The 18,109-nt window shown below is 41.1% G+C and overlaps 1 protein-coding gene across 1 annotated transcript; it reads right to left on the reverse strand.

Moving 5' to 3' along the window:
- Positions 1 to 9,041: 9,041 nt before the first annotated feature.
- On the reverse strand, positions 9,042 to 16,910 carry LOC124139738. The gene is made up of 5 exons (XM_046507046.2): positions 16,623 to 16,910; positions 13,170 to 13,413; positions 10,851 to 10,908; positions 10,417 to 10,563; positions 9,042 to 9,924 (listed from the first exon to the last, which is right to left on the reverse strand). The coding sequence occupies exons 2-5, from the start codon at positions 13,380 to 13,382 to the stop codon at positions 9,722 to 9,724; spliced, it is 621 nt and encodes a 206-aa protein (XP_046363002.2). The 5' UTR covers positions 13,383 to 13,413; positions 16,623 to 16,910; the 3' UTR covers positions 9,042 to 9,721.
- Between the last annotated feature and the right edge of the window lie 1,199 nt (positions 16,911 to 18,109).

Genomic DNA, 18,109 nt, shown 5'->3' on the forward strand with positions numbered 1-18,109 from the left:
GTCTGTAATGTCGTAGTGCCCCTATTTTTCTGTTATGTCGTAGTGCCTCTTTTGTCTTTTATGACGTAGTGCCTCTTTTGTCTGTAATGTTATAGTGCCCCTTTTGTCTTTAATGCCCCCTTTGTCTGTAATTTCGTAGTGCCCCTTTTGTCTGTAATGTTTTAGTGCCCCTTTTGTCTGTAACGTCGTAGTGCCTCTTTTGTCTGTAATGTCGTAGTGTCCTTTTTGTCTGTTATGTCGTTGTGCCTCTTTTGTCTGTTATGTCGTAGTGCCTCTTTTGTCTGTAATGTCATAGTGCCCCTTTTGTCTGAAATGTCTTAGTGCCCCTTTTGTCTGTAATGCCCCTTTTGTCTGTAATGTCGTAGTGCCCCTTTGTCTGTTATATCGTAGTGCCTCTTTTGTCTGTAATGGCATAGCGCCCCTTTTGTCTGTAATGTCGTAGTGCCCCTTTTGTCTGTAATGTCATAGCGCCTCTTTTTTCTGTAATGCCCCTTTTGCCTGTAATGTCGCAGTGCCCCTTTTGTCTGTAATGTCGTAGTGCCCCTTTTGTCTGTAATGTCGTAGTGCCCCTTTCGTCTGTAATGTCGTAGTGCCCCTTTTGTCTGTTATGTCGTAGTGCCCCTTTTGTCTGTAATGTCGTAGTGCCCCTTTTGTCTGTTATGTCGTAGTGCCTCTTTTGTCTGTAATGTAGTAGTGCCCCTTTTGTCTGTTATGTCGTAGCGCCCCTTTTGTCTGTAATGTCGTAGTGCCCCTTTCGTCTGTAATGTCGTAGTCCCTTTTTTGCCTGTAATGTCGTAGTGTCCCTTTTGTTTGTAACGTTTTAGTGCCCCTGTTGTCTGTAATGTTGTAGTGCCCCTTCTGTCTGTAATGTTGTAATGCTCAATTTGTCTGTAATGTCATATTCATCCGTAGTGTTTCAATTCCCTGTAGTATGTCCTATTAAACGGTAGATGTTGTGCCTATCTCCAATAAGTTGTTGCAGCTATCTGTTCATCTGTTGTGTCCATTCTGTCTTGACTGTTGTAATTACTGCCCCGGAGCTCGGAACGTTAAAACGACCTAAAGGGGGCTTCTTCCAGCTGTCTAGACTAACATCTAGTTTCTGAAATGAACATATTTTACAGAAAAAAGCAGTTGTTAAGTAATAAAAATAACTAAGCATTTCTTAAGCGCTGGTATCCAGGTAAGAAAACTGCTCAAAAGCGCTGGCAGGAAACTCTAACACAGATGGGGTTCTACTACAAGCTAAGTGTTCCTGAAGAGGTAGGTCTTCAGTCTGCTCTGGTAGTTATAAATATATTAAAAAGGAGCCAGAGACTTTCTTCATTTTCAGATGATACTGCAGAAATATAGACTTGACAAAAATGGGCTGTATTGGATATATTTGTTTCAGGGTCTGTATGACACACTACAGGCTGTCTAACACTGTCCGCTGGAGTCCCCAGCCGCCCTGAGTCGATTGGCTCGCTAACGCAACTGAGTGGGACAAGAGACTGGGCTACCATCTGTAAGGACAACGTAAACATACTTACAGGCAATATCTATACGCATTTCTGAACACTGATTGTTAACCCGTGATCTTTGAAGATTTCGATATTACGAAGGGAGCATGTTAATTAATTTATTCAACCTAAACAAACAGACAAAAGGAATGATGGAAGCTCATCGGATGTCGTCATTGGGAAATACCTTTGGTGGTTATTGTTTAATAAAAACAAGCATCCCTGCAGAGAACGCATTTTCGGATTTCGGATTGCGTGGATAATACTACTAATAATTGCTACTCTATTGTTGGCATCTATAGTTCCTGGTATAACCCTACACCTTTTGTATTCGACGTCTTGATGCTTGAGGGGCGGTCGGGTAGCCTAGTGGTTAAAGCGTTCGCTCGTCACGCCGAAGACCCGGGTTCGATTCCCGACATGGGTACAATGTGTGAAGCCCATTTCTGGTGTCCCCCGCCGTGATATTGCTGGAAGCGGCGTAAAACCATACTCACTCACTCACTTAAAGCTTGATTTCACCTTATGCTCAGTTGATGAGTTTATTACAGGTATAATTAATGGTAGCACCACTCAGATTACCTAACAGAGGTTCCTATTTGGCTTTCCTGTGTCTGGGGTAATTATTCAATCTAAATCCAGGCTTGAAGTGGGTGAAGTGTATGTCATGTAATATGCACGTGACAGCGCAGCAAGAGAGGAATGATCACCTGAGTTGCACAAAACGCACGTAAAAGGATTAACAGATACTCCGTTGATTGATTAATCACTGTTATCTTGCATCGTGGATTTGTCAAAAGTAAGTGTTTACATGTGTAGGTTTTAAAAAGCAGATGGAATACACCCATATGTGGGCGTGAAGTGATGATGTAAAAACAACATACTTTGTTCAAAGGATGAACCGATAATACGTTTATTGATTTCTGATTGTTATCTAATTCAATGGAGTTTTTTAAAGAACAGTGGACATCATGAAAATAGTTGCCACGTGAGCCATCTCAGCTGACCAATCTATGTGAAACACCTGAGACAAATTTACGTGGTCAGCGATATATATATATATATATATATATATATATATATATATATATATATATATACACATATATATATTAAAATATCAGATTGTTACAAAGACACGTGACATCTGACGAGTTTCTCTGTACAGCTTCAGATGTATGGGATACTGTTCCTTTATGATGATATATGCGGACACATTCCTCGAACAAGGTAACAGCCGGATATACATATAACACTTGTCGGTTGTAATTACAATATTTGCATTTTGTTTTCATTTATTTGCTGAAGCAAGAACGCGAGAGGCCTCAACAGTGACTGATCAAAATGTTCCATACGTAAAAATATGTCCGGCAACAGCAATCACTTGTTCAAAAGTGCTACGCTTATGGTTATTATTATTTTACACAGATATAGCAAAGCTGCAACTAAAATAACTCGATAGCGGAATATTTTATATCTGGTAAAATACTAGTGTCAGATACTATTCACCCGATCATTGCATCATTCTATATTCTCTATATTGTGCATTTTATAACCGAATCGGTAGAATGGTAGACACATTTCAGATTAGTTTACGAGAAAATAAACACGGTAATCTTTATTTCTGCATATGATACAATGCCTAGCAGAGCAGACAATTCAATTTAAAAGGGAAATCATCATGGTTAGTGATAATTTATCTGAATTTCACATTTTTATTGATCAAGTTTGTTATCCCCTGTTCGTTTACCTGAATTCTCTGAAGGGAACTATGTAGTTTTTATTGCACGATGTTGACCGAAAACTTGAACCTTGCATGCCGTACGTGCATTATTCAACAACAAAACATATGTCAGTTTGGCCGCTGCTCATAATTGTATCCCTTCGATCCTCCGATAGGTGTCACTTTGCGCAGCGCACCGAGAATTTAGCGCCGAACACAAGTCGAACCTGTCGAAATTATAGCCGGACCACCCCATCTCGTTGATTGCCTCTTAACGACAAGCATGAGTTGGAACGTCGCTGCAGTGGACGGATGAATATACGAGTGAGTGAGTTTGGTTAAACACCGTTTTGAACAGTATTCCAGTTATATCATGGCTTATCAGGTTAATGTTGGAGGAAAGCCCGAAGTGATGCAGGTCTCAGAATTTTACCACTTTGGCGAAACCCACGAGCATAGGTATGGTGCCGACAGACCTAGAAACATAATCGGGGCGAACCGGGATTAGAACCCACAATCAAAGTCAACTTCCTCGGCTTTAATTGTCTTTTTTCCAAAGGTCAAAACCTAAATGTAGGGATCGTTAAAAGGATGCGATGCTTGCTCGTAGTTGTTCTCCTACATGTTTACCTCCTTGATCTTACCAAGTTCCATCTGAGTATACATTCAAAATACCGCTTGGCTGGAAGTTAACCAAATATTTCAGTTGAAATGTATTTTGCCAAAGGTAATAAGCCAGAACCAACGAACACATTTATCCCTGCCTCAACGTTTGCTATTTTTAACCGCTTCAGAACTTTTGATAATAAACGTTTTCATTCGGATACAATTATTGCACGTAAAGCCAGGGGTCCGTTATGTATTATGTAAGGTCTCCAGGGTAAAGGTAAATGGTATGGGATCTAAGATCTATAAACATATGAGAGCACGTTAATTGTTAATGCAAGCTCTCACGGAGCGTATGAAGGCTCGCATCGGAATCTATAGGTACGCAACTCTGCATTAAGGGGATAAAACAAAGACTTGTAGACTCGTAGTCAGTACGTCGTGTTAAACTGCCGCATGTGATCAAGTGAACAAGTTTCCAGGCTAGTAAGGCAGCCACACACACACATGCATACAAGTCGCTAAAAAGTGAAATAATCTTGACCTCAACATTAAACCCCGTCTCACTGTCGATAGCAGCTCAGTCGATCGATGCGAGCCCACACACTTTCTCATCGTCGCACTTGATCCAAGTTGCCTGTTGAACGTCCGCGTTCTACCAAAGCAGAGAAAGCTGACACTTCCGCGTTCTCAGCGAACTGTATGTTGTCAGCTCACCAACGTTACGGTTCTCCTTCATGAAATCCTTCACCCGCATCTGAACAGGTTACAATAACCTCGCCCCATCTGCGTAGCTATGAAGTTGCCAATTGTCAACATTTTCAAGCGATTTGCTGTCGAGCCGGTGACAGTGGAAACTGTAACCCATGGTATTTGAGATACTAGCATGACGTCACGTATAAAGCAAAGCTGCGAGGTCTTGATGTTTGAAACGATCATAGTTAAGATTAAAGATGTGAAAGAAAGAGCGTGTTTATTCATTAAAAGAGGCCACAGGTATATACACTTACCTATCTACAGATCACTGTATTGTCTGGTCCAGACTCGATTATTTACAGACCGCCGCCATATAGCTGGAATATTGTTGTGTGCGGCGTTAAGCAACAAACAAACAAACAAATATCTACTGAACCGCAAAACCGTCACCATGCAAACATACTTTGAGACATATTAAAAAGATGAAACTTGGCAAAACTGATCATCAAGGTTGAAATTAAAGTGTCAAATGTTCTTAAAGTGAAACACAACACTAGTCTCTAAAAAAATTGCATCACAAGTCAGTATCTCGTGTTTCTGCCATGTGCATTGATGACTGCCGTGCAACGTCGACACATGGAATGGATGAGGCGGTTGATGAAGGCCAAAGGCACTTGAGCCCACACTCTGAGGAACGCCTGACGCAGTTCAGCTGCAGTTGTCGATCTTGGTCGGACGTTATTCAGCCGTCTTTGAATCTCGTCCCACAGGTGCTCAATGGGATTTAAATACGGACCGAGGGCAAGACACTGCATGGTTCTGATGCCATTCTGCTGGAGGAAGTCTCTCGTTGCTCTCGCAGTGTGGACACGGGCGTTATCATTCTGAAACTCGTGGTTGCGGCGACGTGCCAAATGAGGTATGGCGTGTGGTCTCAAGACTTGATCAATGTACCGAGCTGCTGTGACACCATTGCCTCTCCCTGGACCGATGTTCTGGAAGACTACAGGGCCGACCCTATCTGCAAGACCAATTCCACCCCACACCATGATGCTCGGACCACCCCCGAGTCTCTCTCAACAACACAAGCATCCGAATAACGTTACCCACGGCATTGCCAGACCCTCTCTTTGCCATCTGCTGTTGACATACAGTAACGGCTCTCGTCTGAGGAGAGGACTCTTCTTCACTGCTGGTGGCGCCAATGCTGGTGCTGTGTTGCCCACTGAAGACGGTCCCGGCGATGATGTGGTGCCAGAATGGGTCCTCGGTGTGGCCTGTGACAGTGGATGTGTCTGCTCGTCAATCGTCGACGCACGGTGTCCGCACTAATGTGCCCATGGTCTGTCGAGCAGTTTCCGCAGCAGTAACAAAGCGATCTTGAAGATGCTTTCGCACAATCTGACGATCCTGACGTCGGGTGGTGACCCTTGCTGTTCCACAACGTGGTCGGTCATCTGTAGTGTTAGTGGTCTGGTACTGCTGCTGGAACCTGTATATGGCATTTACGTGGACTTGAAATGCATAGGCTACTTACCGGGCGGTTTGTCCAGCTTGAAATCCAAGGGCTTGGTATCGCTGATTTCTTGTCAATCTTGGCATGTGGTAGCAATTCAATAACGAATGAATGTTATCCGATCTGTGTGGATTTTTATAGGGCAAGAAATGGGGGAACGCATGTGCATTTCAATTTACCATGGCCGTTGCCGTGATGCGTTTCGGCGATCGGTTATATTGTCATCTGCTTTGTTTTTTATCATCAAATTTCATTTTTCCGGACAAGGTAATGTTAAATTTTAGAAACTTTGACAAACATTACCCACATATTAAAGTGACAACTTTTCATGCAATGTTACATGGGGTGACGTTTCTTTTGCGGTTCAGTATATTTATGAATACATGAACATTTATTGTTACAAATGAGAAGGATTTATATCAGGCAAAATATCAAATAATATTTCTAAGAATAAACTATTCGAAGTACTCATATGAAATGAATAAACATTTGTTTATCTGGGTTTACTCTGAAAAACTGCAGGTATATATTTATGTCTTAAAAAACATATGTTGGACAGTCTGAAAGGTAGTGGTTTTCATTTACATATTTTCTTTTATTTGCAAAATATACAAAGACGTAAGTTTTTGTTTATACTTTCCCATCCCTTCTAACATTAAGTTTTGCACAGAGCATCTAGAACGACGAAGAGAGATATGATATCTGTAAGGTATTGAAAGAGACAGATATTTAAGGTTGAAGTAGAGATTCAAATTGACTGTATGTGCAAAGTTTAGAAGAATTATTTATATCTGAAAACCATTCTGGGCACCAACAATCTCGCAACAATCTTAAGTTTACATTTTCGAAACAATTTTAAATTTGTCGCGCTTCGTACACAAGGCTAATTTAAGATACTTATCGTACCTGTGACAGAGAAGAGACTAATTTGCGTTTCCCTATGACGTCACGGTGATTTCCGAGCAGCAGACGACAGCAACTACATAATCGACCCACCCCCCACCCCCCACCCCGAGATTGTTTAGAATCTCTAATAAGATAATGTTGTTTTTAAATAAGTCATGGCACCTTTTTTTATAAGATGATAAAATGATTTTTACAGCCATATAGGAAGATATCGAACAGTTCAGGACACATTCAGCGATTTAAGTTTACATGTGGCAAATGCAGTCATTACATGGGATTTGTCTACATGGCACTTTTTATGAACTTCTTTTATTCTTTGTACGACGTGTCAGAGCTACTTCTTGCTCCTTCATCAGGCGAATGCTTAGAAGTGCATAGAGTACTATATGTACACATATACATACACATATCATGATGTTTGCACAACAAATTTTGGGATGAATGTTAATAAATAACAACATAATGACACAGCCAATGACATAGGATTAATGTACAAAGATAACAATATAAGGACGAAGCCAATGAACAAGGATGACGATAACATTATAAATGACGACGCTAAGGAGGAAACAGATGAATTTATCACTGGCATAGAAAATGGACAACAACTAGCACCGAATGGCAACGTAGATTATCTCAGACAACAGATCATCTCTAAATTTAAGAAACCCGCCTGAACAAACCACAACCTCACCCGTGACGAGTCGTTCACCATCACAGAGGCTGACAAGGGCAAAGCTGCACTCATCATGGATACACCCGAAGTCGCGCAGGTTGGTAACAAATCAGTAGAAGACCCCACCACCTACAAAATCCTACGCAGTCGCTTTCTTCCAACTAAAATCTTTTGATGTGACACAAAATTATGTTTTATGATACCATTCGCAGCTGTTCCACAAATTCATTCTTTTGATAACACTGGCATTGCACAAAAGTGAACAAGTCTCGCTGAAGTAGTAAAGTATCAGGTCTGTCTATGGCTAAGTCTCCATAACCTATGTTCACGTCCAGATCTTATCGTTAGATATCTAGATAGAGATAATCTGCTCAGAAGCGCATTATTGCGACATCATTAACTCTGCACTATTAACGCTGTTAGCAGATATCTCTTATGAACATGGAAAGGGTATTGTCGCTGTGAACTATCAGTATCATTCCAGGGAGACTATACAAAGACTTGATAGACTCCCTGATAAATCTTTTCATATAGGTATCGCTTCCTTCACCAGCTGTGACCACAACCGTATTTTGATGTAGTTTGAACATTTGCTTGAAAATTCATATTAAACTTTCCATTACGTCAGGAGCAAAAATGTTTGTTAATCAAAGTATCTTTGTACGGATTTACACAAATTGTATCTCTCACTATTTCATTAGGAATACTGTACGCGTATTAACAGCCTGGATTTGTCTTACCAAAATACTGTGACGTGGTTTCCAGCATATCATTTTTCATGAAAGACAGTTTTCCCCATACATCACATCCATATACGTTACAGGCAATAACACTCGTTGCCAGGTGCCCGGCTATGGGAATAGGTCCACCAAAGTACAATCCTGAATCATGAATAAGATTTATCTATTTTCTGTTTGACATACAAACCTGGTACTTTCTACAGGAGATACTTATGTGCACTCCTGCATGAACAAATGACTGTTTGAGTTATGTTACAAATGTACATATGTTCATAGGGCTCGGTCATTTAGTACCCTTTCGGTCTTTGGACTTCAGGTTGTCGTATTTCTGCATTAAAAATCCTATCACCTATACTGTGTTACTACCTGTTTGTAGACTTACTATGTATTATAATATATTATTAATGTATTATAACGGATACCATACACCAATCGCCTTTACGTATGAAGGTGAGGTGAGGTGAAACTGGGTTTAACGTCGCGTCCAAGATTATTGCACTTATATAGCGACGTGGATGCACGTGAGTGTGTGGCTGCTTGTACTAGTCCGAACTGATGCCGATTAATAGTGCTAGCACACTGAGATACCATGTCGCAGTTTAACATGAATACCTCACTCAGACACAGTATACTGACTCCGAGCCGACCAGTCCTTGATTTAGCCCCTTAATGCCGAGCGCCAGACAGGGTAACAACAAGTACCTTCTTTTAACGTCTTTTGGTATGGCGCGGCCGGGGATTGAACCCCGGACCTTCCACTCTCCGGGCGGACGCTCTACCTCTAGACCACGGAGGCGGTTCCTTACGTATGAAGGGTTACTATACCACCTGACCCTCGCTAAGGAGTACAGGCAAAACTGCTTTCATTTTTGCAGTAAACATTAATATTATCATGCATAGTGTTAATGAACGGTAAATTTTGTTCACTTAACCGGTTACAAAGAACAAATCTGAACAAATCATACGTTGGGTTAACGTCGGCCTCGACCTTGGCAGGTTGCCCCAGATAGATACTCCACTGGGACGTCAGAATCATGAGGTTGAAGGATTCAGTTTGGGGGTAATGTACGACCTCTCCTCAATCAGGGTGACCCGTATAAAGGCAGCCCTGGAAAATACAGTCATGAGGTTGAGGAACGCACTTTAGGGGTAACTTACCTCTACTCTAGGAGGGTGCCAAATATATAGAACACACTGGGAAACACATAATCATAGGAAACTCGCTTGGGGGATAACTCACTTCTCCCCAAGCAGCGAGACGTATAAATGCAACACTGGAAAATAAAGAGTCATGATCCTGAGGAACGGATGTTGATATTTTACAACTTCTCTTGAAGAGAGCACCGCGTCATCGTTCTACAAGTATTTTATTAGACACAGGCAGCACAGTGCCATTAGAGTCATAAGGTTGATGAAAGCAGCTGCCACACAGTGCAGATAGAAGGCCCCCCAGAAGAAGGTGAACCGATACTGCAGTTTATGGCCCTGATCTTCCATCACCAGATCACCAGGGCGCATGTTGTAAGCGAAGATTATCGGATGGATTATCGACAGAAGACCTGGAAGAAAAATAATGGGTGAGAGAGTCGGATTTAACGCCGCATTGAACAGTGTTTCAGGCATATTAAGGGATGTCAGCGTGATGTAGGACGACAGCACGAAGTGTATTGGACATTTATCACTTTTTAAACTGGGGGTTCGAACCAACAATGAAAGAATTCTGGCACGCCTTAGCGACGGAAGTGAAACTTACATAATTTAACAGATTGCTTGATGTACATGTAGAACATGTACGATAAAAAGGGAGGAAAAGCTCCTTTTGGTGCTCTCCATCTACAATCAAGACATTGTAGTTAGTGTAATGCTAAATATTATTAATGACGTCAATCATTACTTGCTGGTTTGATCTAGACTAAACCGTTACGTTCATATGAACATTTTGTTTGAATGTCTTGATTTAAGATCCCGATATTGTCAATCGGCCTGAAGCTGCGCATGATCTTCACGCTAAAAACGTGGGATAATATCCATGTGGAAGGAAGGGGGTTTACCTGTAGTGGTCCACAAAACAAGGAACGGTCCCATATATCTCATTTCGCCCAGCTTCCCTAGGAAGATAATGCAACCCCACATGATTGATGCAAAACACAGCAGAGTCAGACACAAGATGGCAAAGAACTGCACTGCACGCACCCACCCTGTAAAGGACAAACATTTAGAGAGTCAGATAGATCCCCATGTATGGAATACAGAATATTTCAATACCTTGTCACAAGACTATGCCGCACTTGCGTGGATTTTAGTCTCCTTCATAAAAAAATATAAAAGTCATATAAGTTTTCATGACATTTGCGGTATCATGTGCGAGATGCATGCCTACCCGTATAAAAATGCAAACCTAGCAATTGCATGCAATAATTAACATGTTTGCATATTCCGTTTGGGAATGTAATGTGCCATTGTCAGCATGCATGCGGAAATTTACCTGGCACACCGGCATGGAGCAAACTGAAACAATCGTTAGGGCTTGCCTCATGGTCTACCTGAAACATAGATTTAAGAAGTGCTGTAAATGCATATGGAACCTTCAAAGCCTGCAACTTCGTTCCTTGGTCCAACTAGCTTCTGTTACAATTGCCAAAATTGAAAGCAAATACCAACTGAAGTTTACTGAGAAAACTATGTGAAATGCTGGACTTCCTCATTGATAACATCTATGTAAAATTTGGGGGTAAATAATTTAGGTAAGAGGTAGGCACCCCAATGGGCACCAACTGTGCAGTTCTGTTTCTTTATGGATATGAATTGGAATTTCTGCTCACCTTTTCGCGAACACCTGGTATCATCAAAATTTGATTGTGATTCATAAACATATACATGCTCATGATACAGTCGGAATCGTACAATCGACCCTGCTTTTAGCAGAGGTTTCTATTGAATTTGGAAAGGGTTCTGTCGCTTTTATTCATTAGTATGAGATGCCAACGACGACATTATAGTAATGCAGAGCATCGACAGCTAGCTTCAATATCAAATATTTTCAGATTAAAACTGAAAGGTTTCAATATAAGTTTAGCATTAGACACCCAACTCCACGCCCAGCTGACGTTTCTGCCAGGCAGGCCGTTAAAGATGTGATGCAGGTATCAGACGCTTACCATTTTGGTGAAACCATCGAGCACGGTATGATACTGACAAACCTAAAAATATAACCCGGTTGTCTCATTGGTGCGAATACGTTTGTGAAGCTACAGCTTCATTGTTCCAGAGGGTACCTAGGGTATGATGGTTACAGTGAGAGAAAGTACATTTTCAGCGTATTTATGAGCTTGCCATTGGTCAAAGTGCAAAACTCCCTTCAGCAACACCAGCATGTTGTGAGATGCGACTTACGATATCGGGTGGCCAGGCTCGCTAGCATGGTTGATACATGTCATTGTATCCCAATTGGGTAGATCGATGGTCACGCATGATATCAAACACTGAACAGTCAGGTCCAAACTTGGTTATTTACATAAAACAGTCAAATAGCTGAATATTGCTGAGTGCTCATCTGAACAGAAAATATGAAAAAGGGGTAAAACAAGGATAAACGTAATCACTGAAAAGATAACATTGTATGTTTCACCCCACTGCTGCCGACGCATGTACATGTCATTACATTTGTAACGAAAATGTCTGAGTGATGTCCATAAGAGGTTTCAGCTTCAAGTATGGTCAAAACACATTGGTGAAATCAAAGTAAAAGTTGATGATATCGCAAAAAACGGATCACATGCATTGAGGCTCACTATTAAAAACAAATAACTCAAATTTCAATACATTTTGAACAAGGAAGCTGTGTAATGTCCTTGACAGGCACTAAAATATTGGTACCGTTCACAAATATGTGAAGTTTCAGCTTCATTGGTTCAGTGGTTTCGTCGGAGAAGATGATTAAGATGCACTAAGGCAAGACTGACGCCGGACAAAAAGGCCATGACTTTCAGCATGGTATCAAAAGAGTGGGTGAGTGAGAAACCAACGGACATATATCTCATCATAATTCAAATTTTAATGCTCGCTACCCCTAAAGAAAGATCTGAGCACATCCCATCACGAGTCACGTCAAAACAACTTTTATCCGACCCATCTCAGAACGTCGCTTACCGGATCGGGAAAGTGAGAGTCCGAATGTGTTTTCTAACCATGCAACCTCGGGGTACTCCGAACGACAGTCACGGGATGAAGGAGTGATTCCGTCAAAATCATCGTCTACTCTCGCTTCAATGGGATAAACATTTCAAACAGAAGGACTTTCAATAGCACGTGGAAAGTACTGTCCTACTGCCATAATTGATTTTTGTTCAGGTTTCAAATTTCGAATCGAGAACTTTGGCAAAATGTTTTTCAAAGCCAGTTTGAAACTAGTCCCACAAGGTTTGAGAGAGCTGCCTTGTGATTGGTTAATGTCGTCTTCTTCTTTGTTTCTTTGGTCGATCAAAGGAGGCGCAGCGTCGCGTCCCTTGGACACGCCAGAAACCTATGATTGTGGGTTCGAATCCCGGTTCGCCAAGATTATGTTTCTAGGTCAGCATCATATCCGTGCTCGTGGGTTTCACCGAAGTGGTAAGCGCGTACGACCTGCATCAATTTGGGCCTTCCTCCCACATTAAGCTGACACGCCGCAATATAACTGGAATACTGTCAAAAGCGACGTCAAACCCAACTCACTCACTCATGTGACGAGATGCTACTAGATAATAGATACAACAATGATGAACAATAACTGAGCCCAAGATCAACACAACGAGTACGTTCTTACCTGAAGATTAAAGTCATAACCACATGCACTGAATATTCCCGCTTTAGCTATGACATGTCCACGTACGTAGCGCTTTTTCTCATATGCAACCATCCACGTATCGTAGCCGAGGCCGACGCAGTAGATGATGAGGAGGATGGCCCCTGATCCAGCCACGGACGCCTTCCCGGGTCGCACGCGCCCTGTTGGACTGATGTCAGGCTGGCTCGGCATCCTTCAATCTCCACAATTTCAGAAGTAAATTCTAAACAAAATCAAAATTGTGTATGAGCTAGAAGTGCACTTGTTCGACAGTTTGACAATCATACCTAAGATTTGTGACATTCATTCTTTGATTAATCTGTTAAGCAAGTAAAAAATTCCAGTTCGGTCACTGTGCCAATGTCGACAGCGGCTTGTCAACAAGAAATGATGTTAGGAGACTGGGGAAAATCTACGTAATAATATAAATAAAATAAAATATTAAAATTTAAAGTACAGAAAAAAACCCGCTAGTCTATCTTCCCGAAGCAAAGGACTAAACTGACTACATGAACTTTTACAGTCAGTTAACTCCCTTGCCTCGGGAAGATGTCGCTTTTCTTGATCCCGTTCTTTCGAGAAATTCCGTTTTCCGGGTGATATTGCCTGGCCATATCTTGAGTAATTTAAAGCTGGGCACAGGATGCTTTCGTCCGGAATTGTTGTCATACAGACGATGCAACCAGGAACGGTGACGGCTGGATTAAAAAAATCGATGTTTAACGTAAAATACACACATAGAAGGCCTATAAATGTCTCTTTAGGATTTTGTAAAAAAGATCTTCGCGGGTTATAAGTAATACACCGGCCCAAAAAGATAATGTTAACAGCATTTATGACTTTGCAATGGTGCATGTTTGTTGTTGCTTAGCGCCGCACTCAGCAATATTCCAGGTATATGACGGCGGTCCGTAAATAATCGAGTCTGGGCCAGACAATGCAGTGATTGACATCATGACCATTGATCTAAGCAATTAGGATTTAATGATATGAATCAACCAAGTCAGCGAGCCTGACCACACGATCCCGGTAGTCGCCTCTGAAGACAAGCATGAGTTACAACGTCGCTACAGTGGACGGATGAGTATACGAGTGTGTGAGTTGGGCTTACCGCCGCTTTTATAAAACGACTAACGGGACTTTCCGAAGGTCACAGACCTCTGCTTATCTTACTGATCTGCCAAGCACCGTGGAACAATGTTCTCAAATGGATCACTTTGTGTGTATTTTCCTGTATGCAATCATGTAATTTCCACTACAAAAGATTTCACCATAACGCAATTCCTTGTATGTGAGACTAAGAACTCATCAATCAACCCTCGTTGATCATGGCATATCAGGTTAATTACCAAAAGTCTGAAATGAGACGCGGGCCATAGTTATTCGCCGATCTGACAAAAGACATAATCTTGGCCATAATGAGGACGAACGTTTGCTTGGATCGGCCAACCTGGAATGGCTGATAATACACGGCCCCTTCCTGACCGTTACAGTGATGCATTGTATTTTGAGGTGAGGTGAAATTGGGTTTAACGTCGCGTCCATGATTATTGCACTTATAAAGGGCTGCTTGAAATTGTCCGGACTGATGCCGATTAATAATGCTAGGTCACTGAGATACCATGCAGCAGTTTAACATGGATACCCCCCTCAGACACAATATACTGACTCCGAGCCGACAAGTCTTTGTCTTTCTCCCATTAATGCCGACCCTCAGACAGTGTTACAAGTACCATCTTTTAACGTCTTTTGGTATGACGCGTCCGGGGGTCGAGCCGCTCTCCGGACGGATGCTCTACCACTAGACCGCGGAGGCCAGATAATAATTCAAACCAGGATTGAGACCTTTCTAGTATTAGATAGAGCGGCTGCAAAATGTCACCACTCACAATAGTCTTTTCCAGACGTCATTTGGTGAAAAGGGTAGGTCGTCGTTCATTCATATGAATCAATCAGATATTGTTTTCTAATCCAAGAAAACAATAACCTGGTGTGTTAAAAAACAAAACATAAAGAAGCGTATCTTATTCTAATAGAGGACTCAACAGTAATCGATGCTTGCTCCGAACTCGTAGCTGTACTGCTCCTTAAGCTTGTTATCGTCCTTGTGCTTTCCTGAACTGAACTGATCTCAGGCCGTTATCAGCGGCATCAGAGGTACAGAATTATTTCAACAACATAATACATATTAATATCGAATAGATACAAAAACATATTTGCCAAGCATACATGCATGGTTATACAGATGCACTAGGGTAGCAATATATGTGCAATTCAAAAAGAGGTAAGGTTACTTGGTAGGTTTAAACAATGACATGATGATTTTACAGAATTTGGACAGTTTTCTCAATGTTCCTTATCGTGAATTATTGAAAGGTAAATTCATTTTATATGCATTTTGAGTTCCATCTGAGTACACATTCAAAATACCGCTTACCTGGGAGGGAGTTAAAGGAAAAAAAACAGGACAAACGAACACATCTATCCCTGCCTCAAACACCAGCTTTTCTTAACCAAGCTGGTTTCCGGATAATAACTTTTGACCGTTTTCATTCATTGATTCATTTCCATTTATTGCACATAAAGGCACGGGGGTCTTATGTAGTCTCCCTGGTAAAGGTAAATGGTATGGCTAAGATCTATATATATAAACATATGCAACACGATAATTATTAATGCAAGTTATGATTTTATCTGGCAGGGTGATTATTGTGTAGCCAAAGTCATTTGAGCAAACTGGATTTTTCTCTGATCGTCGGCGGGCGGTCGGGTAGCCTAGTTGTTAAAGCGTTCACTTGTCACGCCAAAGACCCGGGTTCGATTCCCGACATGGGTACAATGTGTGAAGCCCATTTGTGGTGTCCCCTGTCGTGATATTGTTTGAATATTACTAAACGCGGCGTAAAACCTCACTCACTCACTCTGATCGTCGGCGATCTGGACAACCAGATAACGTTATTAGTAATTAGTCACAGCCTTTCAATGAGATGAGTGATCCAGTTACAGCCATAGGATCACATTGCATGGCTGAGGATATATTCAACGATTCAAGTATACGTGTAGGAAATGCAGTCATTACATGGGATTTGTTGTCTAAAGTGCACATGCCATCGTCTATCTCCGTGGTAAAGGTAAATGGTATGGGAACTTATATCTAAAAACATATGAAAACACGATAATTGTTAATGCAGGCTCTCGCGGAGCTTAAGAAGGCTAATTTTCGACTCTGCATTTAGGGGATAAAACAAAGACTAGTAGACTCGGAGTCAGTACACCGTGTCTGAATGAGGTATCCATGTTAGACTGACGCATATTGTCAGGTTATTAAGTTATCAAATTTCTAAAACGGCGGCAGTATTCCGGAGTAGTAAAAGCAGCCTCACACACATGAATACAACTCACTGTATAAGTGCAATAGTTGCGACATCTTACCGTCACCACAGTCGTAGCTCGATCGATCGATCGCTGCGAGCCCACAGACTTTCTCACTGTGGCACTTGTTCCTGGTCTGTTGAACGTCCGCGTTCTACCAAAGCAGAGGAAGCTGACACTTCCGCGTTCTCAGCGAATTGTATGTTGTCAGTTCACCACTGTTACAGTTCCCCTTCTCCATATACATCACCCGCATCTGAACAGGCGACAATAACCTGGATCCATCTGCGTAGATATGAGGTTAAATGCAGAGCCAAATGTCATCATATTCGAGCGATTTGCAGGCGACTCGCGGACCGGTGATAGTGTAAGCTGTAACCCATGGTATTTGAGACACGGGCATGATGTATTAAGCAAAGCCGCTGGGGTCTTGCTTTTCGAAACGACCAAAGCTAAGATTAAAGATATCAGAGATAGAGCTTGTTTCTTCATTGAAAGAGGACACAGGCCGATATATATATATATATATATATATATATATATATATATATATATATATATATATGTTACAGGAAACAAGTATAATCAGTGATTAAGTCTAATAACTGGAAATTTCAGTGATTATGTCTAATAACTGATTCACTCGGTGGTTATGTCTAATTACTGAAATCTTCAGTAATTAGACATAATCACTGAAATGAACCAAGGGATTTTATACATAAACTTGTTTACTGAAAGCATATCCCTGCCTTTTTATAATAACTTGTGAGAAGGCTTCATAATCCTGTCCTAATACCGATCGAACACTCTCTTTGCGTCAAGCGGTTCAACTTGACTCAGTCTGTGGTGGTCAAGGCTTTGTAAGGTACACCGGTGTAATTGTGTTGGAACTAAACGGTGTCAGACAAATCGCTGCAAATGTTTTAAGGCCAAGATGCAATGTAATTCTAGATGTCATTCAAGTCTTTCATGTGCAAACAAACATTCCTGAGTGTCCATCTGACTGCTATTTGTCATACCATTCATGTCATACCATTCACGTCATACCATTTTATGAAATAAAAGATTGAACTGTTTAAGCTTATTTCTGTGATTTTTGTGTAAGGTATCTGGTTACAAGAGGTTGTATTTACTTTGATAGCTAATCTAATTTCAAAACTAGCACACATTATAAAAACAAGGCAGGGATATGCTTTCAGTAAACAAGTATAAAATCCCTTGGTTCATTTCAGTGATTATGTCTAATTACTGAAGATTTCAGTAATTAGACATAACCACCGAGTGAATCAGTTATTAGACATAATCACTGAAATTTTCAGTCATTAGACTTAATCACTGATTATACTTGTTTCCTGTAACATAATATATATATATGGATCACTGATATTTATGGATCACTGATATTTATGGTTCACTGATATTTATGGATCACTGTATTGTTTGGTCCAATAGTACACAAACATATTTATTAATTCATGAATATTTATTGTTACACATGAGAATTATTAATATCACGCGAAAAAATGATATCAAACGTATTCCAATGT

Source organism: Haliotis rufescens, unplaced genomic scaffold (genome assembly GCF_023055435.1).
Source record: "Haliotis rufescens isolate VD_foot unplaced genomic scaffold, xgHalRufe1.0.p SCAF_1, whole genome shotgun sequence".
NCBI lineage: Eukaryota > Metazoa > Mollusca > Gastropoda > Lepetellida > Haliotidae > Haliotis > Haliotis rufescens.